The sequence below is a fragment of the Streptopelia decaocto genome, assembly GCF_964273445.1.
Source record: "Streptopelia decaocto genome assembly, chromosome: Z".
NCBI lineage: Eukaryota > Metazoa > Chordata > Aves > Columbiformes > Columbidae > Streptopelia > Streptopelia decaocto.
Genome location: NC_138657.1, coordinates 39605646 through 39633568, shown reverse-complemented (window position 1 = coordinate 39633568; position 27923 = coordinate 39605646). Strand labels below are relative to the sequence as shown.

Sequence of the window (27923 nt, the reverse complement as noted above, 5' to 3'; positions counted from 1 at the left end):
CTGATTTGCAGAGCTACTGCAAAGGTGGATGTTCTGCTGCATAAGATTGCAGATTAACAGGTGGGATTAAAGGGATGAAAATGAGTGTGTGGTATCTAGAATTTGTAGAGAGTTTTTGTTTTGGTCTGGAAAGGCAAAGTGTGTTCAAGTACATGCCAGCTAGAGAAAAGACAGCAAAGGGAACTTAAGTCCAGACAATATGTGTTCGACAAACTTTGCCACCTCTTCCATGGACTTCTCAAATAAGCAGTGCTATTTCAACCACTGCATAGCCCAAAGCTATGCTAGTTTCCTATCCCTTGGCTTTTACCACCAACATCCTAGTGTACAACTTTGTCATTGCCTTCTTCCTGTACTAAAAATTTTTCTTTTTCTGCTGAATCTGGTGGTCAGGTAGCCTTACCCATGTTCTTACTAATGTGATGTGGTTGATATATACAATGAACAACTCACTGATTTTCATCATCCTGATAAACAGCTTCATTTACTAGACTTTGCTTCAGGTCTCAAATCAATAGGACACCTTGTTCAGCAAAACTCTTAAGTGCATACTTTATGCATATGTTGAATGTGTCAATAAGAGTCTAGCACATGCTGAAGAGAACTTTTGCTGTGATTAGCATAAGCATGTGCTTGAACAATTTACTGAGTCAAGACTTGAGTTTCTTGGGTTTACATCTCACAAAATTTCCTTGACTTTTTTCTCTTCATTTAACTGGACCAGGATATGGTCCAAAGGATGAGTATAGTTTGGCTGAAACTCTTTTTCTCTTGACATGTATCTTATTTAGAGTCCAGTAATACCTGTAGAACATGTGTTCTCATTTTCAGAATCCCCAGAGTCTAGGAAAAACATTTGTTTTCCACATCAATCCTGAGTCTATGCTGTGCAAACTGAACACACAACAAAAATCAAAAGAAGAGAAGAGGCAAAGTGACCCTGACTAAACTGACACCTTCTGCTTGAATGGGTGCAGACGCTCCAGCACTGACAGCATCCTTGTTCATTACTGGTATAGTATAGCCATCACTGGTTATATAAACACTGATATCAAACAGACATGCACACTACGGCTGTAACCCACATGGTGTACTTGCCTTCAAAAATGAGATTTGCATCAGCCTTGCCTCTCTCACCCCAAATAATGGAGTCAATAAAGATTGAGTAGAACTGAACTCCATATTTCCGCTATATCCTTCCTACTTGCCTATACTTTTCAATGATTCTGTAAATAATTTCTTCCTTGAAAGCAGTTTCTGTGTCCAAAAGTAACCCTTACTCTAATAGCATCTCTAAAACGGTATTGCTAGAAGCTTGTCAGGGTTCTTTCTGATGAGGAGAAGAAAGGGGGAAAAACTGAGGGAAACAAAAAGCTAAATCATCTATTAGAAATCAGCATTAAGAAATAGAGGTGAAAACTGATTGCACTTTTATTAGTGGCATTCGCTTTCCAGCTAGATCTCTTCCTTGCTTAGTTACAGATATCTGCTATTATATTTGCCCCATTAACTTCAACTAATATAAGCTTGTTTTTTTTTTCCTTTTCTTTTTTTTTTTTTTTTTATTTTTTTTTTTTTTTTTTTTTAGTAGCGGGTTCAAAGCCTCGGCTAACTTAAACCCATTTTCAAGGGATAATTACAATAATTAATATCTGAAAAATAATGAAATGGCAGCTCCTAGTGATTACAAGCTTACTTCTAACTAATAATATATTTGGTTTAAAATCACAGTATTACTTTCTTTTCTAACATTATTTAATGCAGGATGGTTTTTTGTTGTTGCTGTTGCTATCCTGCTGTAATTAATAGTAGCATGCTGTTGGATCTACTATTATCCCAGTGCTCAATGAAGCAAACATTTTGGCTGGCAGAGAGCAGACAAAACCCATTTCATGTACAGAAAGCAAACGAAACTTCTCATCGAATATTTTTTTTTCCCCTAGGCTATTTTTTTCTCTCTCTTTTTCTTTTTTTTTTTTTTTTTTTTTTCCTTTTTTTTCTTTTTTCTTTTTTCCCCCCATTTTTCTCTGGTGGGGTGGGTAAGGTGGGAGTGCCATTACAGGGCTTATTGATCTGGGGATTCTACAACAAGCGACCAGGGGGACTTCTGCAATTCTTGCAAATCATACATCCAATCATTATAATGCAGTGCACAGAAAAGCCAGGACAACTGAGGGCTAGAAGGTTTTGCAAAATACAGTGGGACAGCAATCATTGTAACTGTACAAAACTTGCTCTCAACGTAACATAACATAAAGGCACCATTGATATCTTTCCCCATTTTTGAAATACTGTAAAAAATTGCTACATATGGCACATAACACATTTGTACATACGTATATTTAATCTATAAAAGTTTTTTTTTCCTTCTGCTTTTTTCTATCAGTGGAATTGCTAAAATAAAATAAATTGTTTAATTTAAAGGTGGAATACTTCATTATATAAAATAAAGTTTTACATGTGAATCTATGTGTTTTATGTTTTATACAGCAATAGGGTCTTGGTTAGCTATCACACTGGACAACCTTGCTTGCAACTCTTCCGGTGTGGAGAAGCGATTCGCCGGGTTAGTCCTGCTTTCAGCCAGCCGGTAGGCAGCAGCTGGCTCCAGACTGGTCGCTACGGGGTTCAGCATGCTCAGGAATGGTGTATCTTCGCCTATTCTTTCATCTTCAGTTTCGGTCTCAGAGCTGCTGCTCTCAGAACTTGTGTCAGAGTCCACATCCAACCTGCTGGAAATGTGGCCATTGGGCTTTGTTCTTTTGACCCTCCGGCTGTTGGTGAGTTTCTTTAGAGGCTCCTGTGCTGGTTCATACTCCTGCGTGGTCTCATACTCCTCATCTTCCACTATCCGCAGAGGACTAGGTGGCAAGCTGTTGGTCTCATGAGTGACATTGTGGTGGAAAGAATTGAACTGCTGAAGGTGGTGGTTGTACTTCTCACGTAGCTGTGGTGGGGTCACCAGGAGCAGTGGTCGCTCCTCTTCTATGAAGGGACTCACCGCCACCGAAGGGATGGAGATGGTTAAGCTCGAAGCCAGTGGTGACATTTTGGAGGGGGGAGAATTGGGAGAAGTTGGAGTGTGGAAATCAACAGGTGACATGCGAGCTGGTGTGGTCATAGCTGAGACATACCTGAAGAAAAGAGATGCAAAAAAGTTGCAAGCATAGAAGCGGTGTTGACATGAGGACACAGCTGCTCATGTGGACTGGGAGGGAAAAGGCACGAATCCTTTAAGAGCTCCAGCATCTTCATACAGGGAAGACTTTCCACTTTTTCACACTTTCCTGTTGCTATTAATCCTACAAAATCACTAACTTCTGGGACTTTGGGCAAAAGCGTTTGAGAGCAGGAAGAATATGCAAAACTTGCAGGTCTGTTTTGCCTTGGAAGAGCCATGGAGATGCTCCAACTTATTTGCCAGAATAACTTCCTGGAATGAATCCCGGAATGAGATTCAGAGACTGCCAGAAACAAAATGCATTTTAAGTGTTGTCTTAAAAGGAAAATGGTTGCTGCACTTCTGGCAGGATTTGACCAGAACCTAGGGTGCATGGAAACAGACAGGAGGAGAGAAAGGAAGGGAACTGAGGGACGGACCTCTTGGGGATTCACCCTTTTCTGGCAATCAGTGTCTCAGGTTAAGGCGGAAAGCAAAATTTGGACAAAATCTGGAGCCAGATTCTTCTAACTTTAATCACTGGGGGTAGTCACAGGAGGATTTGCAGCACCAACACAGCAGCTTTGTGCTGCTCCACTCCTGGGGTGCTAGTTACACTGGCTGGTGGGTTTATCTACAAAGAAACATGGAACATTATTGGTCCTTGAGTAGGAACAAATGCTGACAGAGAGGACTGTCTGGCCTAGTGTTCCTGATGGCTCTGCAAAATTTGTCCCTGTAATTAATTAAATTAATTAAAATTTGTTTCTGTAGGAAGGGTAGTGGTCAAAGGTGATTTCTGAAAACAAAGCTCAGGTGACAGTATAAAACTTGTCACAAAGGAAGAGGACAAAAATTATTAAAGTCTCAGCTGGTTTGAATCAGTGGAGCTCCATAGAATGGTCCATGGGGTCATGAAGATTCATGCCAGGTGAGGAACTGACTGAAAACTCCTGATCTAAGGCACAGTGCCCAGCATGACATTTTGCATAGTTTGGCTTTGTTTTGTTCTCATCCTAAGTTCACCTGCCTGAATTTCATTTATGTACAAACTTAAAATCTTTCTAAACTCCACCTCTTACACAGACCCATTGAGAAAAATTATATGGCTATGATTGATGAAGTTATTTAATTTTTCATTAGTGATTTATTTATCTGAGTCTGAAATTACCAAAATAAATCTGAATCCAACTTTCTCATCCAATCTATTGCATGTATTACACTTGATTAAAACAGAGTTATTGATAAAAGAGAAAGTGCAGAACCTGAACTGACATGTAGTAGAGTAGACTGATTTCAGTAGGGGCACATTGATTTACATCAACCAAGGAACAGGAAAAAAAAAATAAAGCTGGAGTTATGCATGGGAATTAACCAAGTTAGTTGCTCGTGAGAGCAGAGGGCAATCAATAAGTTTGTGGATTGGACAAATGAAGTAATTCCTTATTTTTCCTTCCATGAGTGAACTTTTAATCCCTTTCAGATTTTTAAGTAGTCATTATCTGAAAAACTGAAGCTTTTCTACTTCCTTAGCTGGTACAGTGCTGGACATACATCTTCTTGACACACTGAATTTTAGCTAAACTGGTTCAGTTAATGGACTATGTTAGTTAAATGTGGTTAGCATACTATGCATGTTTCCATCACTGTCAAGTTACTCATACTGGTGGTTGTGCATTCACACATTTCTGGTGTAATTCTCCCACACCATAATGGGACGGTGCTAACAAGCTGCTGTCCACGATGCAGCTCTAGCTCATCCTGAAAGGAAGGCTAAAAGGTGATAGATTTATCTTCATGGCCAACAAGAGTTAAGCTGTGCTGGCTCAGTGAAAGGGGATCAGAGTGTATCCATGGTCAGCCAACAAGCATTAACTAGTTACATGCTGCCAATTTCATAATGTAGTCTGGTCTTTCATGCAGAGTTGATGTTTTTTTATTTTCTCTCCTGTAAGACAGATAGGGACTTTCTAAAATATAGGTGCTAGGGTCCTCTGCTCGTGTAAACAGGTGTCAGGGTATGAGGTCCAACAAAGGGATGGGGTAACACAAAAGAACTCATGATGTCTATTCTATTTCATTTCAAAATTGTAAAATAGTTGGGGCCTGGAGGGTGAAGGGAGCACAGCCTTGATCTACCAATTGACAGCACAGCAACATTGGATGGCTTCAGGAAGTAATTTGTAAGCTTGTACATTCCTTTATGTTTCAGAGTAATTTCTAGTTGCAAATAACTCCCATTTTCCCCCTTATATTCACACACACACACAACTCATCTCAGAAATAATCTGTCATGTATTTCCTACTTGCTAAAAGTAGATGAGGCTTAGTTTAATTCCCAGGGAACTAACTTCTGCATTCAAAAGTCACAGTTCTTCAGGCACAGACTAGACCATCAATGCCTGATGAATTATCACAGAAATGATGCCACTTTTCACCTCTGGCATAATTTTCTGAAAACACAAAAGTTGCCATAATGCATTCTGTCTTCACACTGAAACAGAAAGGCATGTGCTCCTTTCCTCCCTGCCCTAAAATCTAAACAGCTCATATCAGAATGATGCTCTGGGTATGTCCCAGGCAATGCAGGAGGACAGCACGAATGGTCTTCACTTTTCACATGCAGATGCTCAAACATACTAAGCTGTAATACTCACCACTGGCAGGCATGTGGCCCTGCGTCCTGTATGGTTCCCAGGCAAGAGATGATGTGGTATTTACTGCTATAGTTTCTGGTCCAGCCAAGCACTTAAGCACACACTGAACTCTACCTGTGTAAGTAATCTTGCTGACTTCAATAGGGTCACTTGCACAATTAAAAGTTAATCTTGCTGAAATGCTCTGCTGGATTGGGGCCATGGCTGTTTATGTCATGTGTGCCACGCATCTTGAAATTAAATTCCACGGTAAATAACAGTTAACTTTGTTATAAGGAGAGAGCCAGTTCACTATCTTTAGTGGTCCTACAGGCCTCATTCAGACACCCTTCAGCTGTGGTGCCTTATCCCACTGCTAAGCAGTTGTTCTTTGTGTAACAGAGGGAGTACCACAGAAATGGCTTTTGCTGTACTTGCACATTCATTTTTCTGGAAACCACAATTTGTCTCCTACATAACTCGGTCTCCTTGGGGATTGCCTGGCTGCATTTTTGACATCACGGACATCCCATGGGATCAAATCCCTCCTGATTTCACAATGCTCATAAATTGTTCTGGTAATCCTTTGTTTCCCATTTCTTCTGCCTCTGATTGTTGGGAGCAAACCTCTGTTTACATGTCTTGTGTCTTCTCGTGGTTTTTTTTTTTTTTTTTTGTTACTCTGGGGCCAACCCATGCTCTTGAGATAAAATCCTAGCGTCAAGTTGAAAATACAATTTTCAGTAAAAGTTTTCATGCAACTGATGCACTTCAAGGCAGACCTTAGGTACTGATGAACCAGAGAAAAAAGCGTTTTGTCGGAAATCTCCTGGCCAGCTTTATTTCTAACTATGCCTGATTTAATAATGAACTGGGCTCTTCTGGTTTGAACTTTGTGTTCCTTGCTTTTACTTAATAAAGGGTCAAGGGGAATTTTTGAAGAAGATAATGGGTTTAGAAACTGGAATCTCCCAGAAAGTAAGTGTTGGCAGAATTCCTATACTGCTTAGGAGTCCTTAGTGTTTTCCTCCTATGGATCAGTACATTGCGTTCTCCCCACCTTTTGTGTCTCACAAAATCCCTCAGTTTTCTCACTTCTTCTTCTAAGAAACTGATAATTAGGCAAAGAACTGTTTTTACTGTAAATGAAAATTACTGAAAAATTACTTCCGTGGAGCTTATCCAAATGTGAACTGCTGGCTGTCAGGAATAAATCCAGCAGAGGCAAGAAGGGAAGAAATACTTTTGGTAGACTTTGAACCACAACCAAGCTCTCCACCTTTAAAAACGAGGAGGTGCATGGCCTAGATGAAAAGCTGCACTGTTGGGTTTTCTCCTGTGCTCCCAAGCTTTGAAACTGTCTGGGAACACCAGGACTTGCCAGCTGAAAGCAATGAGATGGTATGTCCTACCTTTCACTGTGAGGAGAGTCTCGGTAGGAGTCAGGTGTCTCTCTTGCATGCTGGAGGAAGCTGTTGCCTTCCCGTGGCCCACTGATGCCATTGAGGCGGCCGCGGGGCCCCGCTGGGCTGGTGTGCCTGCTGTTCTCCACAGAGGAGCTGACAAGTACTGAGTGGCTTTCAGAGAGGATGCTTTCAGTCTGGCCATTACTCCAGCTGGAGAGCAGCAACCAGGAAAGAAGACAAGGAAGTGTGAGAGGGTGCTTCAGGTGCAAATACAGGTGAGCAGAAGTTTAGCCAGGGAAAGAAACGGCTCCCTTGTTGCTCAGGATGTGCAGCATAACTGTCAGGTTGGTAACTGGGCCTTCAGAATTTTGTGAATTACATGAATCCACATGCATCATGACAATTTTGCATATGTGGATAAAAGGAGAGGGAAGAAGGGCTTTCCAGTCACCACAACTGTCACTGATTGAGCAATTTCCATATATTAAAATTCACTGTAACAATATTGGAATGTCATTCAGTCAATAAAGCTCTTTGTAAATCCTTGGAAAAATAATTAGTTAGGTGACATGACATCAAATATTGTCAGTGTTAAAATGAAAACAATATGAAGGCTGCACAGATTTTTCTCCTTTTTTTTTTCTTTTTTTTTTTCTTTTTTTCTTTTTTTTTTTTTTTACACTTCTTTTCAGTTTTGCAAGAGCAACATATCAGATATTACAGGTACTGTTTGTCTTCCCCCTCCAGTACCTGTGGCTGGGTGTCCGGGTGACTGTCACGGAGTGATGTGTTGTTGAAGTGTAGTGACTTGTAGAAAATGACGTCTCAGTTTCTCGCTCGATGACATGCTCGCTGGAGATTACGTTTTTTGAAATGTACTGCTGAAAAAAAACAGATAAACCTCAGGTTTACAAACTGTAATTCACAGCACACTTGCAGACATAATTTCCAATCACTCCCCCTTACCCCACAGTTGCAGTTTTTTACATGTGCCCAAGCACAAACTTCATCAGTTAAATACAGGCAGAAACTGACACACTAGAGCACCTTTATGTACACCTCTGCATAGATACCCTATGTAAACTCAAAGTAGGAGGAAACAAATGAGGAGATCAGTAAAGCTCTGCATCCTAATCAGGCTATAAACAACATAAAAATTTAACAAGGGAATGAGTCTTTGAGGACAGAGATCTGGAAAGTCAACCCCTCCTTTACTACTGGATACACCAAACTCACTATTCTCTGATGGAGAAGACAGGACTAGTTAGCAGTAGCAATTTTTCATTGCAGGATAAGAATCTGGGCAGGAAAGGGCTACTTTCAGTGCCCACGGATGTAGCACCAAGTCAGGGAATGATCTGCAGAATTGGCCAAAGCCATCTGAGATGGGGCTGGAGGTGTGCAGTGCCCAGCCTCCCAGATTGCTTTCCTCTGGAGCCTCTGCAGTGCTGTTGCTGGTAGAAGTATCTGTTTTCCTCAGTGGGGAATCCTGGTTTCCCCTCTCTTAAAGGGGATTTAGGTCTTTTTAGGGGAGATATTGAAAGCTGAGCTCCTGTGGAAAGGTGTCACAGCCATAACCAAGGTCAGTGGGAGTGCTGCCATTGACTTAGCAGAGCCAGGGCTCACTCCAGCAAGGAACTGTCATGAATATGTACAGTGATGGTGGTGCAGGAGAGTGGGGATGGCTCAAGGTGGTGGGAAGCTGATGTTTGCTCTGGGCATCAGGTGTCCCCAGGAAAGGGAGGAGAGGTGGAAGCAGCTGCAGGCAGCATGAGTACTGGCCTCTGAGACCAAGGGCCTCGGCCAAGGGGTTAGTTGAAGAGTAAGTCTCTGCTCTGCTCTGGTCTGAAAAATGGCTGGAGGATGCTGGTGGAGTATCTGCCACAGTCCCATCTCCTCAGCCACTCCTACTGTCTAGGTGAGATCTTCATTCAGACTTTTAAACCTGAGTTCATGATGTCACATTCCCAATTAGAGGGAGTTGTCCCTACTCACCAACTGTCAGGCCAAGGGCAGTAGGAAGAGCAAGACAGTGTTTGAAGAAATTGATCCCTACAGCACTTAACCCTGCTGTAGAGCTGTTAGTATATTTTCTTAGGTGTTTTTCTTGCTTTTGGTGTCCTAGATCCACAGGCACAGCTGCAGCATTGAGGCATGCCTCAGTAAACTGGTCATCTGCAGAAACGTATCTCATTTTACTGCATATTTTTTGTGAAGCTGCTAAGTGTTTCTGGGTGGAGAAAGCCAAAAGAATTCAGTCACTAGCCTGCAGCACGTAGGAGTTTAAAAGCCTTGGGTGAACTTTGCTGTGTCACTGTCAGCCTAGGCTGAAACGCGGGTAGTAAAACCTACATTCACCAGCTGGACATTATCTGGCGGCGGGTTATGCTGGTGCGGCCCATTGGCCATGTTCATCACATTGTTCCTTTCCGAGCGCAGGCTCTGCCGAAGGCGATCATGCAACTTTTTCCTCTGCTTCCTGTGCGTGAAACATAGAAACAATTTCAAAAGACAAAGTGAAAGCAGCTGCACCTTTCAGCATGTTGATGATGATAATAGCATAACATTACTTTCTTTTTTGCCAGCACTTTCCCTGCCACTGCAAGATCTCAGAGTAACTCTGAAGACTGCAGGTCTAATTGCAGCTGGAGCTGTGGGGACCTGCAGAGGGGGAAGGATGTATGGGAACTCTGCCAGGAGTCAGCAGGCCATAGAGGGATGGGAAAAAGTGTGAGGAAGAGTGAAGGCTTTTCTAAGCCACGCTCTCTCTTAGGAGGAGATGTTTTCTGCACTCAGAAGGGAGGAGATTTTAACTCTGACACCTTGCCATCCCCACCATGGCCACAGCCACGTTTCTGACAGCCCACCAGGTTACACTTCTTGATTCACCACAGGGAGCCCAGCTGGCTTTGCCTCAGGGCTTTTTTGCCACCATTGTGATATTTCAGCTGCACTTCTTTTTAATGGGATTTGTCCCATGCCTCAACAGTGCACTCCAAATACATCAATGTGTTAAAGAAGTGAAGGGTGCAGAGGAAGTGAGTGTATGAGGTATGCCTGAGCCTGCAGCCATCCTGGCAGCTCTTGAAGGTTTTGTTACAGTAACGTAAGATTAACTCTGATAACCGGCTGGGTGCCAGGGCTGCTAATGCATTCGTTAGAACCATCCATCAGTGACATGCAATAATGGCATGGTCTTTGGTTGACTTGGATGCTTCTGCTGTGCCCTGTTCTCAGCTGCTCATTCCCCAGTTGCTAATCCTTTCAGCTCTCCACAAGATAACTTTTCAGGAGATCATTACAAGCTATCCATAACAAAACTTGCAGCACAGTAAAACCTAGCACTGTGAAGGCCATGCAAAATGCACTATATAGAACACCAAAATAAATAACTGGGAAAAGAGCTATTCGATTTCAGACTTAATTTATCAATATTCCCCAGTTTTGTCTGATTATACTGGAGAACTTCCACCATCCTGCCACAGAATCCTGGGAGATGAAGGGAGGATACAGGTTGCAATGCACTGCTGAGTGCTTATGAACTTGGCTGTAGCAAGAGCTAAAATACACACAGTTCCCTAAGCCGTATGCAAAAGTGCAGATAGTTTTGACAGGGTACGACAGTATAAGATATAATAACTTTCAATGCTGTTTTGAACTCAGCAGGACTGTTTCAAGCTTTCCAAAAAGCAGAGGGGAAGGAAAACAATAAATATGTTGAAGCTTCATAACTACGAAAGCTTAAAGACAAAGAAAATATGACACACAGCATTTTACATATTTTCTCTGTGTGTATGTGCCTGGATAGTGGAAGATGTTTAATTTATGTCACTCCACGTGAATGGTATAAGCAGACATGGCTTGGTGTTTGGAGGATAACCAGGCATCATCTTAAGACACACAAGTGGTAAAAGTGGATGGAGAGTGCAGTGCGAGCAGCTACCCAAAGACCTGCCTGGCCTGAGAATCCACACAGACAAGGGTTTTACTTGATTTCACAGCACCTCTTCATGAGACTTTGGAGACCTTTGGAGATGAGGGCAACCCAAGGTCCCTGACATGGTTGAGAAGGTGGTTTCTAGAGGGAGTTTGAGTTCATCATCTGTGGGTCTGAGATCCTGGCACATACTTCTCAGGAATCTGTCCCTAGGAAACTACATTACTTCCCACCTTCGGTCATCAATGTATTTGCATTGTTCATGCTTCCATTTGTGCCATTTGTCCTCTAGTGAAAGAACACCAACTAAAAAAAAGAAATTACTCTAGAAAATGGAGAAAAAGAATAATGGGAAAGCTAATGTGTACTTCATCTATTCTGAGAAGCTTTTCCATTAACATAAAAGAGTTGCAAATAAGCACCTCTGAATTAAGACTTAGTGTTGCAAGATGCCTTAGCATTTGAACAGCAGTATCTCTTGCAAGGAGATCAACAAGATCTAAGCCATTGCATTTTATTTAGTGTGTTTTCCTAATGTCACTCCAGGATTTCCCCTGGTTTCCAGGTTTTCTCCTGTTAGGAGGAAAGAGTATGCGGGGAACATCTCAGAGATAGCAGTCTGGCATCACTGCAGCATTTGGAGGGCCATGAACTGGCAGCTCAATTTTGCTCTGATCAGCTGTGTTTGAAAACATTTCACTTTTGGCTGGCAGTGATTGCTGATGTCTGGGACAAATTGTGACAAAGCATACAGACCCCTGATAGATTTTGAGGCTCTTTATATAGGAAACTATACTTCAGGACCCTGATTAAATATTTATTGAAATTAATGGGAGTGTCTTGGCTTATTTCAACAAACTTTGGACTATGAAAGATATTAATCTGCCCTGGCTTGCTAGTTACCATTTCTAAAAGCAGTAATTGATCTGATTCTTTATTGCTGTTTCAGTTGTTCCCCACTGACCACAAGGTTGTGGGTAGAAGCAGCACATGTGTGTGGCTGGACTCTCACTGAGGGAGGCAAATTATTCCCCTTCTCCCTCCCTTTTAACACATCCATTACTGGTGGGGCTTATAAGGAAAAACAACAACCCAACTGTCAATCAGGCCCTGTAGCAGTAAATCAGGTTTATGCAAATGTGGAAGATTTATGATAAGCGTTTTCTGTGTTTTGGTGAAGAGATTTTTAAGAGCAGTCAGAAGTTTTGGCAGCACAAATCCTGCTGATTTTCAGTGTAATTTATGGTCCAGAGTGCCTCATGCGTGTTTGAGAGTTGCCCACGGCAAGTGACAGACTCACAGAATGCATTTAAGTATCTAGTTTTGCATTGGGAGCACTTTGATGTTCAGTTCTTTGGCCTTTAGTGTTTAGTAACTTCTAGCACCGTTAATCTTACCTCAAGTAGAAACAAACTAGGCTGATGTGTAAAACTTATTGCTGGAGAGCGACATGATTTCAGTATTTGGGTTTGTTCCTTTCCAGCTGCGGAAACCAGCTGGAATGGGTGATAGACTAGGAATTTAAAGTCAGTGAAATTCACTGAAGTCATATTTGAAGGGTGAGAAACCTTTCAGATACTGGTCTTATTTTTGTACTGCTGAAGAACTTGGAGACCAGCACCCATCTGGCTTGGACTAGAGCACCCTGGCCACAGGTTTGTCTCTTCAGCTCAGCTTTGGAGAAACCCAGATACAACCTTATGCTCAGAGGAGTAGAAGCTAAAGTCAACTAGGAAGGCCCTGATCAACAACCACAGATATTAAAAAAAAAAAAAAAAAAAAGTTTACTTGGTTTTGCAGTAGGCCACCACACACATGATGCCAACTACTAGAAGAGCAATGCAAATGCCAGTTATGGTCAGCACCCGTTTCTGGTACAGTTCCTCAGCTTCTAAAAAGGGATAAAAACAGAGAAGGTCACAACATGAAGGATGGCTAGGCAAGGAGCACACAGTCAACAGCTGGCATGCTACAAACCACTGCACAGATTCACACAGCCACACTGAAACAGTCACCACGCTTCAGGCAGACTCATTATTATGCAAGGAGAACAGGACTACACCATAAGCTCTTAACATAGTACTGGGGATGAGCAGTCATATGTACAATTACAGTCAAAAGAAAACGGGTTTTGTTTTGTTGTTTGTTTGTTTGTTTTTGTTTAAATCAACAAGGATAATATATCTGAGAAACAACTCCACAATTGACAAACACTCAGCATTTTCTGGAAATAAAAAAGCAATGCACTAAGATAATAAAATGAATTTGCAAATGCTTTGGAAGTTTTACTCTGCAAAGACAGCTTGAGTGAAGGCCAATTTTAGGGTACTTGAGAGAAACCTTTTTTTTTTGGTTTGTTATCATATCCAATGCCCCTCTGCCCCCATGTCAATTTATATCTCAGTTGTCTTTACAGGGTAGATTTCAAAATATCATTCTACATTTGAGACAAGAGCTTGGCTTGTAATTATATCTCCAATGGAAATTAAGACAGGTTTTGAGCTCTGATCATAAGTTGGGCTCTTTCCTCAGTACTCCTCCAAAAACACAGCAATATCAACAACCATCAGTGTCTTGTATCAGAGAAATGGTGGGTTTCTACTTGTATCTCTTTGTGTCCAACAAAGCAACTGCTCTATCTAGAGTGGCAGCTTGCTCAGTGATGACAATTTATTACTGATCTCATTCCTCAGAGATATTTCACTATTAAAAAGATACTAGCAGCACTGGTGACATTTGTGTTGGAGCTACCCATGCATTCTAGCCTTGCTCATGGCTGGCAGAGAGCATCGCTGCATGCTGTGCTGGGGAAACATTATGTAACAAGCACTGAAACGGAGGTGTGTTCTCCGTTGACGCTTTATGGACGTGGATCTGTATTCCTGCTTTTAGGACAAAAATGGTTACCTAGGTTTTATCAAGTCTTATTTTTGATTAAGCAGACAGTCCAGAAAACTTGCCATGGAGGATCCAGACCAGAAGGTGGCCTTAGGTCAAACTGTATTATTGACCACAGTCGGAATACCAGCAGGTGATTAAAAATAAATGGATGAATTAAAGCTGCACAGTTCAGCACTATCTTTGGAATAAATGCTAGCATTATCCCTGTTGGAAGGGACTTGTATGAACATAAAAGATCTGTGGGGCAATTCACCAGGAGGTATAGAGATGCACAATGGTCCCTCACATGTGCCATGAGTCCCTGTCCAAGCTCAGGCACTTAAATTATGTGGTGTCATAAACGCTGTGCCAGTTGAGGAGAAAATACTCCCTAGGACAGAGGGAGCAGTCATTCCTCCAGTGTGTTTCCTGGGCTTATCTAGTCTAGTTTTAAAGTTGCTGTGGGCAAATGCCAAATATTCTGTGCAACAAACCACAAAGCAAAAAGAAATCTTTATTTCTCTGATACAATGCACCTTACCATGGAACTAATTCGTTCTACAAGCCAAACCACTGTAAATCAAAACACCAGCAAACAGGTCATGAGCACTGTCAGATAAAATTAATAGCACTGATTATTAACAAGGGGGGAGAGGTGAGGGAGAAAGTGAGTTTGGTAAAACTAGAATGCTGCAAAAACGTATTAAAGAAAACAAAAATATAACTCCAAGAACAGAAAGTCAAAAGACAGAAGGAAGAAAGGGCTGAAAGTCCAAACCAAACGAGGACAAAGAGAAAAAGAGGAAGGTGAAATATAGGGAAAGACAAGGTTAAAGGGTTAAGAAGTCAACTGCAGGCCTCGCATAGCATGCTTGATACTGGAAAAAGCAGAGTGGAGAAATGCTTGGGGACAAAAAAGAAGGCTGAAGCAGAGTGTGAAGGGATTTGTCATACAGCATAACTCCTCGCCTAGGCTAGTTAGTGGCACTTGATCCCCTTCCTTTTTTTGCCCCTTCTGAAAGCGCTTATTAGTTAGCCATGGAAAAGGTGTATTATGAGGATGTCACAGGAGTTGGGAGACTTGCACTAAGCAATTTAAGGGCAAATTTGAAATGCTTTGAAATATTCCTTTTTTTTTTTTTTTTTTTTTTGGTTGGTTTGTTTGCTTTGTTGGCTTGTGAAAGCAAAATGAAAAGGACATATCAAGCCACTTTTCTTGAAGGGGAAGGGAGAGGTGGAATAAGATTGATTAAGAGTAGAAACTCCGCTTGGTTGTCAATTTTCAGGGAAATGTTGCACTCATTCTAAGAAGTTTACTCCAGGCTGAGGCTGTTGCGAATGAGCCAGGCTGATGGCCTTGCTAAGGCTGTCAGTGGGTTAAGGCTCTTTGCTTGTATGTTGGATGATCCTGGGTCCTCACCCACTGCAGAGGAGAGAGATGCAGTGAGGGAGCAGGGCTGTGGGTGCAGTCTCCTCATACTGCCATGTCTGCTGGGACTGTAGGTCTTGAAGGGCATGGAGAGGTAAACCTTGGGTCTGCTTTCATTGTCTAAATTCTTTCCTGCACCCTTAGGATGATCCAGCTTGATGTGGTGTGCATGAATGGAAGTGCAGGCATGCCCTCCCTCAAGCATGTGGGTAATGGCTGCGTGGGAAGGTACATGTGTCTGGGGCAGGTCTTGCCCAGAAATTCAGCAAGCTCCCATGTAAACCTGCCAGTGCTCCCGGCTGACAGGGTCTCGAGTCTGGAATAGCTTGGGTGTCCTGTAGGTAGCAGGGGATGCTGGTAACTGGGGTGGGACAGGGATCCTGGCCACAGCTCTGCAGGCAGCGTGGTGCCTCAAGGACGAGCCTCAGCCTCTCTGTTTATGGCCAGAAGAGTTTTGTGTAGCAGGGACCAAACACCTGTGAGGTGCTTGCGGTTATACCGCCTCACACCCCAGGTTATACCGCCTTCTCCCTCTGACCAGTGTTAACATTTACAGAGGCAGTTAATGATGTCTAGCCAAATAACATGTGCTGTTTGCCATGCTCATCAAAATACCTTGAAAAAAATTAACAGCAACCTTCGGGAAAAGCCCATGGACAAGTGTATGTGCAGTGAGAATTTAGAAAAGGTTTTAGGCTATTAAGTATCAAAAATAATTTGAATACATTCCCCCCTCCCCGCAGAATGTAGGAAAATCAAATCAACCTGAGACTTAAGTCAAGATACTAAATCCCTCTATGTGCAGTCTTTCGAACATGTACATTACGTAACTGATTTCATATCACCCTAATTTATACATAACTTATGATATATATGGTCTTAAATTTGCTCTGTTTTAAAGTTTTTCTTCTTACAGGTCCCTGGAGATTTTTAAAAGAATTTCATTCCAAGAGGTGGTCCCACTGGTGTAATTTCATATATAAAGCAAAATTCACAAGTCAGTTTTTTAAAGGATTTTAATTTAATTCCTTATATGTTCATGTAGCCATACATCTTCTACTACAATCTGATACTTATGAGTTAGAATTAGTATTTTCTTGTGATAATACTAATAACAATAAGCTGGGCTGTGAGAGATTTTTTAAAATTTGGACTTGTAATAAATAGGTTTTACACAGTTCACAGCTTAAACTAACAGCATTTTGTGGGGCATTTTTAATAAGAACATGAATGTGTGTGGAATGGATCACTGGCCGGTCCTTCTCGTTTGCTGACAATTCTAGGAGATTCCAAACTAAACCTGACCTGAATTACAAGTTAGCCTGTTCAAGAGAGGCATTATTTGTACCCCTGATTACTAAATGTTAATCAGATAAGTACAGTCTATTCATGAAGAGGATTTATCTATTTCTATTATATTTAAGCTGAAATGTAAAAATAGCACCCGCTGCCAAAGTTCTTGGTTGGGTGCAATATAAGATTTATATTAGAAATACTGAATATATTTGCTGACTTGAATCTCTAGTGAAGTTCCCAAATAACTTTCAGTTCACTTCTAATTTACAGACCTAGAAATAAATATAGATGCATATCTTATATGTATATGTATATGATTTACATACCTACGTGTGGGTTTAGACATAAAATGTTACTTGGAAACCAGAGCTCAAAACTGTAAATGTGCAGAATTTTAAGTGGCTATAATGGTTTATATATATATATATATACTTTTTTTTTTTAATAGACTCATTAGTCATTTTGCTTAATGCTTGCAGTGTTTCCAAAATCCAGCAATGCTAGAAGAACTTAGCAAAAGCAAATGTCAAAACTAGTCAAAATTACACAGCAGAAAAATGAATGTACAGTAGGTTATGATTACTTCAATAATTACTATAACTCCTTCGGTCTGGAATATCCTAACACGATTATGATTTTTAGTGAGCTAATCTCTGCTAACATTTTAACAAGGGTTGTTGTTATAGCTGTATGATCCCTTCTAAAGCATAGAGAAATTGGTTAGGAATTGAAAAGGGGAGGTGGAGAAAAAAAATAAAAAGAGGTTTATCTCTCAGGCTCTAAAATCTGCAGGCTAAAAGGAATGATTGATTGGTCCATACCCATAAATTCAATCCCAAGATGCTCTGCCAATGCAGAAAGTTGCCAAAAAAAAAAAAAAAAGAAAGAAAAAGGAGAAAGTTTCAGAAAAGAACAATACACTGTAGTCAAAATTAAATCACATATGAGAATTATGGCTATTCTGTGTCTGCACGTGAAACAGGACAAAGGGGCATGTGGTTATGTGGGCAGTGCTCAAGTGCGCCTCTATAAGCTACATGACCAGACCTTCTGCAAGTATTACACACAAAAATATGTATGTAGGAATCTCAACAACCACAGTGCAGGGAACACAGCAGGAACCATTAACCCTTAAAGATCTTACTCAGATAAAGAGGGCTATGTCCTGAGGACACCATGTGAAATGAGTGATTGTTTTCAGATGAGATCTGTTTTAAACAGGGATGTTTTACAAGGGGCAGCATTCCTGTGCAAACAGGTCATCTGTTGCCCTCCCTGGCCCTGCTCCAGTCTTGGTATGCAGCTTCTTGCCTTTGTGGGCTGTGACCTGATGGTGGCTGGGACTGTTTGCTCAGCCGTGGGAGCCCTTCTCATCTTTGCAAACTGACTGCAGCAGGGCTCTTGTTTCAGGAAAATGAGGAGCCAGCCCCTTTTCCCCTCCTTGTGGGCTGCATGGCCTTGGCAAAACCACTCACTGGCCGGATGTAATCTTGGGTGCAGGAGCTGATACTGTTTACATGGATCACATGCCTAAATTAGCACCCCCAGGTCCCAGCAGCCGAGGGTGAGGAGGAACACAGGTTTCCCCTTGGCAGGTGTCCTAGGAGGCCCTTCCCATGGGGCAAACACCATAAGGTGGTAGCTCTCATTTTCCCTGTCCTTGTGTGTTGTGAAATTTAAATCCAATCCTAATATTCTGACCAAATGGATTTTTTATGTAGTTTGTACATACGGGAAATGGCTATTCATTCCTGCCAATCAGTAACATTTTAAGGGTTAAGTAAGTTGGAATCTATCCAGGTCTCTTCCTGAAGAGCCAGTATTACATGCCTACTGAACACTGCTAACAATATACATTAGTTGCAAGCTTGGTTAAGTCTTCAATAAAATGAATGACATGCCCATGCATATATATTGGTGTATTTATGCTTGATTATATGTAAGACCCCTAGTGTGGATGTAATTTAATTTTAGGGGAAGTCATTCATGTAATGCAGTTTCTATTTCAAATAGTGCAATGTGAAGCTGGTACTTTAAATGGGAATATATTAGGGCTGAAAGCCCTAACAAGAAAACATGCTGAAGAAACATGCATTGCTTATTCAAACCTAGATGTTATGTAGCTCTAATTTATCTTTGGTATTCCCAGCTACATTCCCTAGGCCTGATTAAAAGAAAGCAGAATATCCCAACGCTTCTCATTTTATAAACAGGTTATTATTTTTTATCTTCTCCTATTTAACCTAATATTATTGCATATGTTTTACATTCAATGTGGTTTCCATTGAATATTTGTCCAGATGCTCTAAGCAGAAATACATTTAATTATTTATAACAACCTGGTTTTCATTCTGGATATGATTTTTGTGGGGGCAGTATTGAAAGAAAAAAGGAGTGGGAAGCAGATTTTTTTTCCAAAAAGTGACTTACAACTACAACTCATTGGATATATTGTAGCATGCTGAGGTCCAGGGACTACAGAACAAGAGTATGATGCCACAAAATGCTAGAACAGGTCCTCTCGGACCACATGTTCTGTTCACAAGTGATGTGACACGGCAGCTGGGCACTCAAGATTTTGGGGTGGCTATTCTATAGGGTTATGTGGGTGGGAGCCCTGGAACATGGTTCTACCTAGTGAGGTGTGAGCAGAGCTGCAAGTGCACGTGGAGAACTTGCAAGGGAAGGACTCATTTGGATCAACTGCATGCAGCAGCAGAGAAGTCCAGGGAGACTAATTGCACCTTTGAAGCATCAAGGTGCCATGTTTCTTAAGCCATTGTTTAGTTTTCTTATTGTGATATGTGGGTAATGAGAAATTCTAAAAAAGTTTTTTTTTTCACGTAATTTGAATTGGAAACAAACTAAAAACCCCCAAACTCTCACAGAGCAGAATGTCTACAAGTTGGCCAGTTCTCCTTGATGGGCTGGGATGCTGTGTCTCTTTATGAGGCTTTGGATCCACTTTGGATCCTAAATCTTTGTTTATTTCAGTGGTACTCAGGCTGCTATATCAACCTTGAACTTGGGATGCTAATTCTTATGGCTCCTGTAGAAGTATTATCCTACAACTGATTTGAGTCTCATATGTATAGAAAATGTCTTTACTTAATATAGGGCATTCCATCATAGCAAACTTAGCATTTAATGGGCATTAAATGATCAGTTTATAGTGAAAACCTGTCTTCTTTAACCTTGAGCAGGAGATGGACAATGAAAATTTTAAAATCTCTTTGTATCATTAAGGAGTCTTCATCTCAGCACATAAAGAATACAATTCAAAGTGCTGAAAGGCTTTAGAAAATGAAAATTTCAGGGAAGATTGTCTAGTACCCTCATATGGATGTGAACACTTGAGAAATAAATAAAAACTGAGAAATACTGATCTAGTAGAATTGCTGAAAAATTGACTTTTGAAGATTTGTAGTATATACGGAAAGAATGAAAAATCGAGGTCATTACAGAGTGACACAGCAGTTTTGGTCATCCTTCTAAAATATCAGAGCTTTATTCAACTCCTGCACCCTTTAATTTCTCAGACAGGCCTATCTTGCCAATATGAGGCAGAGGCTGTCATCCAAACAGAAATTTCCCTCTGCCTCTCTTGATACTGTCTCTCTTGGTCACCGAGGATGGCAGAGCTGAAATGGACACAGTTTAAACTGCTGTGCCTTCCTGAAACACTCGCCTTGAGGAAGGCAGGTTCTACATTCAATTCATGCCTGAGACAGCTCACAGCATGCCCCACAAATTGTTCTATGTTCACAATACATATGTAACTGCTAACTAGTTGTCATACATAGCCACATAAAAAATTAGCCAAAATTTTTAATGTTAATTCGTAACTTTTATTTTCCTCCATTCGTCTTGCTTCCTTGCCTTTCAGGGTGTGGATGTGTGAACATCCAAATACAGCAAATATATCTGCATGGAACAGATGTATTTTTGCAATACTTTTGTGGACCATCTGCTGGTGTCTTATGGATAAACAATGGACCATGAACTTCAAAGTCAAAACCACTGCAATAAAAAGCCAGGGTATTGGGGAAAACACCTGGTAGAAGCTGTGACTGGCATGCTCAAGGAAGGGACATTACACATTACAGGGTCTGCCAGTCAATCTCCAGAGATGAAAAAAAAATAGCACCATTTGTTCTTTAGTTTCCCTTGGTCTGCAGCAGTGGTAAGCACCATTTGAAGGGGAAAAATTGCATAGCTGCAGTGCTGGAGATAACAGTGGCAGTGGGGAATCTAACAGTCATCACCTCTCAGCCACAAAGTGCTGTCCTATGGTTTGATGTGTTTGCAGGGACAGACAATCTAAACATGTGTTTTCAAGCAGTCTCACATCCATTCCCAGTTACACTGCTCATGTTTCCACTGACAAAAAGGAAGTACATTTCTATGGAATAACTTCTCTTAAAATGGAAATCTACTTAATTTTGTGATTCCTTTTAATTTTATTGCTAGTGCACCACAATCACTGAATCCCCCAGGGCTAACCAAACCACTGTCAATATAAGCCAGTTAGCCTTGTACTCTGTTGGGACAAGAGATCTCCAGAATGCTGAGCATTTGCCTTATTTTTATCATGCAAAAGGCCCTCAGCAAAGCACATAGCTTCAGTAGTCTTATGAATGCCAACTCAGATTCACGACTCTAACTTTTTGTCAACAGCCAAACACAGAGCCTTAAGATAGTACCAGCTCATCAGTAGGAACACTTGGCATGAACCGCATTGACCCTTTATTTCTAAATGAAGAAAGACCCTTCTGAAAGCAAGTAAAATTAGATAGCACTGTATAGTTCACATGTATACTTTTGTTTCCTACTGTTACTTAGGCTGTTTAACATCCCAATTTTCTCCGTACTTTTCAAAACCTGCATCTACAGAGATGAGTTAATCACCTACAACACTTGGTGCAAAATACGATTTTGGCTTTAAGGCCCAAAAGCCATGTTTTCCTGAAGTCATTCTAAGTCTCCTTTTCAATGGTATGCTCTAATCTGCATTGGATGTCATAATAAAAAGTCACGTAAGTGCTTCGCCACTGATTTTTTTTGTACCCTTGCTGGACCCTTTCCAAAAGTGTCATTTTAAGATTGGTGGCAGTTTAGAGAAACCTGACATTATACTGCAGATGCAGGGTAGGCAGAAGTGCCAGAGTCTCATAGACATTGCCTGGGGCAATCAGAGCAGCCTGAGATAGGGAGTGGTGTGCCCTCCTGCCAGTGTATTTCAAGGAGAGGAGGCCTCGACCAGCTGAAGTACTTACAGCTGAGCATAACTCTTGCAGCGAGGCAAGGACATCTATGTCTTTTCCACAGAGGCAACTTCAGAAAATCTCAGCTTGGTGTCTACTGCCCAAAGATTTCTTTAAAGATCCCAACCAGAGCTAGGAAACTGGAAAACTAAGAAAATCCAACTAAACTTTTTTTCTTTTTTTTTTTTTTTCCTTAGGCAGGAAAATGGATTTATGATCAACATACAGTTCTTCAATAGTTTGCAGGGTAAATTCAGCTGCAAACAATGGATCCTGTATTTTTACACCACCTCCTTTTAAATGATTCTCCTAAGATCAGAAAACCTCAACCGCACTTTACACCACAATACACAGAAAAGGCCACTTAAATCTAACATTTGGTAAACTTAAACACTGTAACAGTGTAAAATTTTTCAAATCCATAGTACCAGAGGCATTTAAAAATAGCTCACACTAATACGGCTTTTAAAACAGGGCATAAAATATACACTTGAACACTGGAAGGTTTCGTCTCCAGTCAGCACCCTTGGGATTTACAAGGATTGCTTCAATGATGGGCAGTATGAATTATGTATGGACATGTTTCATCCATCAGTATAAGAGAAAACCTATGCATCTCTTCAGGCTCCAAAATGTCCAGCACATACTAACAGTCTTTTATCCTATACACTAATGGAAATAATATTAAGCTAGCCTATAGTCTCTGAAATCTTCCTGTGCTGGCAAATAAGCCATCAAAAAATGGTTCCTATAATACTGCTCTTAGATCACAGTACATTCTGATGCCAACAACAATTAATGATGAACAGTACACACTCTTTAAAATGTAACATCTAAGCAATTTTCTTGTATGTTACCTTTGCTATAGTTAATGAGAGATAATAAATATTAACTGTACTTTCTGTTTCCTCCCTGAGAAGTAATAATAATTAACCTGTTCCTCCATGGGAAAGCTCATAAGATATGTGACTGCAGTGCTGATTCTACCAGCAGTCTGACACAGAGTCCTCTCTGTTTGTATGTGTGTCTGGTACATTTCTTTGGCCAATTAATCCTGCTCTGAAATACTGATCTCTTGCACCTGTTACCCACAAATAAACATGTCAGATCCCATTGTTTCTGCTGTGTCTCCCCCTGTTCTCTTTCTTTCTGTGCTTTTTCCCCTGAAACTTGTACAATGAGGAAGAAGAACACTTTGACTGTGTTTTGCATGAGCTCATTAAAAACCATGTAAGCATGTCAGTTACCTTTAACTTGTAGGCCTGAATACAAATCTCATATGTAAATTAGAGGATTAGTTACCTGTCACTTTGTTTGGCGAGTACTACCCTGTATAGAGACTAATAAACTTTCTGTGGCAAATAAAACATGAGACTTTCAAAATGTCATTTTTGCACTTCTACTGCTTGATGTGAGTGGGGTGTCCATATCACACCATTCAGTGTTAATTTAACAGTGTTCCTAAGTCTTGCATTTCCCCATAACCTCAATGCCAAACAATCCAGGAGCGTATTACAATTGCTTTTTGTTATCATTTTCATGCAACGGGCAGAGACAATCAGTATTAGGCCTTAGGCAACAAATCTAGTTACAGATTAAAAAAAAAAAAATCAGAGGAAAGACATAGCGACAAGAAAGCAGCACCGACTGAGCATGCTTCTACTGCGGCACAGACAGAAAGGTAGTGGACGTACTGTAGAAGCTGGCCATTACGTAGTTTTGGCAGCGATCACCAGTAAATTCATTTGGGCACCTGAGAGGAAAAACAAACAAAAAAAATGGTAGAGAAAAAACAGAGAAAAGAGAAGAGGTGAATATATGAAAGAAGCTCCTTCAGTGTGAACTGATATGACTTGGTGAGTTCACTTTCAGAAACTGAATCTCGGTTTAGTGTGTCAAAATGGCTTAAGATGTTGAGAGCAACTCATTTGCTCTGTGGCAATGAAAAGAAATCCCTCTCTGAAAAACCAGCCAAAACCAAACCAGTCCAGATCAAAGTGTGTTTCAAGATGTGAGACGGAAAATCACCATTCAAAATCCCCAACTGCTTTTAGGATGTCCTTTCCACAAGGCAGTGAGGTCACAAGATTTGTACATCACTCATCTCCATGAGTTTGCTCTTTTAGGTTTGCACTTTACAGGCGTCTCCCAAATAAGAAAGCTGCCTGTGTGTGCAATACAAACGCATCTGTGAACGGATGGAAAGATCAAAAATCATACAAATGAGAAACATTTTGTAGGTTAATAATGCCATGGTGTACAGATTTTACTTTAGAGAATGAGGTCATAAATTAGTGCATAAAGAGGCCGGTTCCAGCTGAACTGTGAAAACACCAAGTACTATTGATTTTGTTGCTGTAGTTGGGGAAGAAAGCAAAATTCAGATTATTTTAACATACTTTCTTGGTTTTGGATTTTCATGGGCAGAGTTTCAGTACATCTTGCTCCAGTGAATCCAGGTTGGCACCTAAAGGGCAAAAATGTGATGAGCAATAGTACACCAAAACCACTGCACTAACAGACTGACATCTGCTGGCCTATGGAGATGGGAGCGCATTAAGTGACCTCCTGGTTAGGTGTTAGTGAAAAACAATCAGAAAAGAGGCAAGGAAGTGTAACCTTTCCAGAAGATAACGCTTTGCAAAACTTACAGCAAAAATTCATCAGAGAAAAAAAATCTAGGAAACCTTTTTGCTTGTCTGTTTTGAAAATGAAAGAAGAATTGGGGCTAGAAAAATGTATATCGGCTCATTGCTTGTTCCACCTCATGAAAAGACCAGATTTTTTAAAAATTTGCAATGCAGTGTACAACAGCAATTTACACTGTTGCTTTCACCAGTCACATAAGATCTATGGAAACACTATGATTTCCCTACTTCTGTAGTGGCATGTTGTGTCTTCCAGTAATTTCCTTTGAAGGGGAATAGTTAAAACAGCAATCACAGAAAAGCCAAAAAAAATTTCCAAAAAGTATGAAGACAAACTCAAAGTCAGAAAGTATATTCAACAGGCTGACAAATGAAAAAATAGTCCGTCCTGCCAATAAGTAAGATGAGAGGGCAGAGATGCTCTCAAAATTTGAAGCCCCACAGCTGTCCGGCCTTTCAGTTCATAAGCTCTTCTGTGGAAAGCTTCAGTGCAACTTTCACCTTGGTCATAGTGAAGGAATTTCTCTTCTGTGCTTTGCCTGTCTTCTGCTGCTGTCAATTCTTCTTGCACCTTTATTCTTCATTTTGGAGCAGAGCTCAGGTGTGACTGTCCATCACACTAGCATCTTCAGATTTTAATAGTTTCCTCCTCTTTCTATCCACTCTTACCTGAATTTACCTGAAATTACCTGATATCTGCTTCCTTGGATACATCTCACTTGTGTTCCTTGAGTTTGCCATAGTGCAAGAACCTCCCCCTCTTTTGCTCTTGCTGCCAATCTGGCACTAGCCTCCTTTCAAACTGCTTCATCACTTTACTCATCAGGGTCAAAGAGACTTCTTATTTGCAAATGCACATTGTTCAGAACAATCCTCCAGCTCTTCTATTGATCCAAGTGCCATATACATTGAAAGCTGTCCCGATTTTTTAAATTTCACTCTTCCACAATTGGCTCTAGCCTGAAGAGTTATCAGAGATGCTGCCCTTGTACAAGTGGGACTTCCAGAAAATTACTTTGTCAGAGGAGCAGTGGCAGGCAGAAACACTAGTATCTTGTTCAAATAAACCACACAGGAATTATTTTTGTATAATAAAGGTATATTTTGAGGATTCTCTGGAGCTTATTTGCTGTAATGATATATTTGTTTATTAAGGAAGAGAGTTTATGTTCTTCAGAGTTAAGTTCACATCTTTTGACAGGTACCCAGTGTAGAGATATCCCAGTCTCCACAGATATACTCAGCTGAGAAAAATTCAACAAGGATAACTGTCATGAAAAGGTGATATTGCTGGGCATGACTTTTTGCATTTTTGATGGAAGGTAAAATACCTGTGATAAGAAGGCATTTTGATCTGTGTTACTGAGTGACAGTAAAAATGTTTACCCCACCCCATTTTCAGTTTTACTTTGCAGTATGGTGATCTTGTTAAATACCCGTCCCTGGAAAGCTGCCATTCACACCTGCATTGGCTTTCACTTCACAGGGACTTCTACATCTCGGATCATCAGGCTCAGCACTACACAACCCAAATGACTCAAGCTTTGCTCCTGTCGCTACCTGCTGGTGGTTGCTTACTCCAGCTGTGCCTATTGGCAGATGGTGCTGCAGCTGTGGCAGCAACAAAAACAACTTGAGCACTGGTGTAGACAATGCTTCCAGTCCAAGCATGGCCAGCCCTGTTGAGATGACACTGAAAACAGTTCAGGTGTGTTTATACTCGTTCTGAAACCATTGTCAGGGAATGGACTGCAGCACCTGCCACTGAGAAGAGGTCCGAGGGTAGGCCAGATGAGATGAGAGCCAAGATGAACCTGTCCCCTTATAATTATATGTACATGCTAAAGGCATTTTACTGCTCAGATATGCAGTGCAGGTTGTTTACTGTAGACTCTGCTTTTTTTTGTTTGCTTGTTTTTTATACTTCAATACCCATGTACCATTTTAATTTAGGACACTAGAAAAAGTCGGCATCGGGCAACTTGGGGCAACAAGTAGACGTTTGTATTGTGAATGCCTTATAATTCCCTGTCTGCCTAAAAAAAAGCTTCTAGGACTATTTATTTACTGCATTAACCATACTAATACTAATACTAATACTAATACTAATACTAATACTAATACTAATACTAATACTAATACTAATACTAATACTAATACTAATACTAAATACTAAACCACATATACTCAAATGACGGGTTTTTTTTTCTTTCCACACAGTAGGTGCAAAGAGCGGTATTTGTAAACATTCAGAAGGCACTTCTCAGAACACTGAATGCATATAATCAAACTGGTTTTCGGCAGCAGCAGAACTGAGGAAGAATGTGGTGTTTTGGTTTGGTTTGGTTTGGTTTTTTTCTTTTTTTTTTTTTTTTTTTTGTTTTTTGTTTTGGTGTTTTTGTTGTTGTTGGGGTTTGCTTGTTTGTTTGTTTTTCTAATGGGAAGTGCAGTACATTTCCATATTTAGTAGTCCGTTTCATAGGCTAAGTCAGAACTAGCATTTCCATCCTACCTGTTGAATGTGTATCTCTGTAACTTTTGCTAGCATCATAGAAAATAAATTCCATCTTTTTGCTATTTTCAAGAACCTTCTGTCAATTTTTATTGCACCAAGGCCCATATATGAAGATGGATATAGAAAATGGCTACAGCATTAAAAGTACGTCATTAATTCTTTTGCTGTTAAGAAAATAAGCAGCATCCTCCCATTAGAGAAGCATTATTTTCATCCAGTGAAATTCAGATGTAAATTCATTTCTTCAGTAACAACAAAAGCACTAGAAAAGATGATCTCTGTGAGTAAGGAATCAATTAGTCAGACCAGCAATGTCGTCATGGTAGGATACTTCAAAAGAACACTCTAAAAGCATAACAGATATTATATTTGTATAGATTTTTCTTCAAGCAAGAAGCAAATGCTAGGAATTCTGGCCTTAATTTTTTATTTATGGAAGAAACTATTGGATTTTTTTGTTCTCAGTGAACCTGGAAACACATTTCCAAGTAAACAGAAATGGCTTAGGAACCTCGGTCTCATAAGAAGACAGTAATGTCCAGACTTCCAAAATCTAAGATGTTTTCAAGATGTGACTCATGTTCCTATGAAGCTTCTGAAAATATTATACACTAGTTTGTTTAAGCACTCTCAAAGCTTCCTTTTTCATCTTTCAGACTTTGAGTATGAAAGGCATTTTGAGATTTGAGTCTGAGGCCATAATTAAAATACATGTAACATGCATACTACCATAGATGTAGCTGTACAATGCA

At 40.5% G+C, this 27923-nt stretch overlaps 1 protein-coding gene across 3 annotated transcripts in view; it reads right to left on the bottom strand.

Annotated features, from left to right (window-relative positions):
* Window positions 1-1524: 1524 nt before the first annotated feature.
* NRG1 (neuregulin 1) overlaps window positions 1525-27923 on the bottom strand; it is a gene marked incomplete at both ends in the record, with an annotated part of 174649 nt that continues 148250 nt past the window's right edge. The window contains 7 exons of one of the 3 annotated variants that reach the window (XM_082075414.1): window positions 1525-3134; window positions 7209-7412; window positions 7953-8083; window positions 9555-9681; window positions 12928-13030; window positions 23703-23761; window positions 24408-24475. In XM_082075414.1, the coding sequence (XP_081931540.1) occupies window positions 2483-3134; window positions 7209-7412; window positions 7953-8083; window positions 9555-9681; window positions 12928-13030; window positions 23703-23718 (1233 nt within the window). Of the gene's footprint in view, window positions 3135-7204; window positions 7413-7952; window positions 8084-9554; window positions 9682-12927; window positions 13031-17565; window positions 17590-23702; window positions 23762-24407; window positions 24476-27923 lie in introns of those variants that run through there. The other 2 variants (XM_082075415.1, XM_082075413.1) reach the window with 2 other exon arrangements.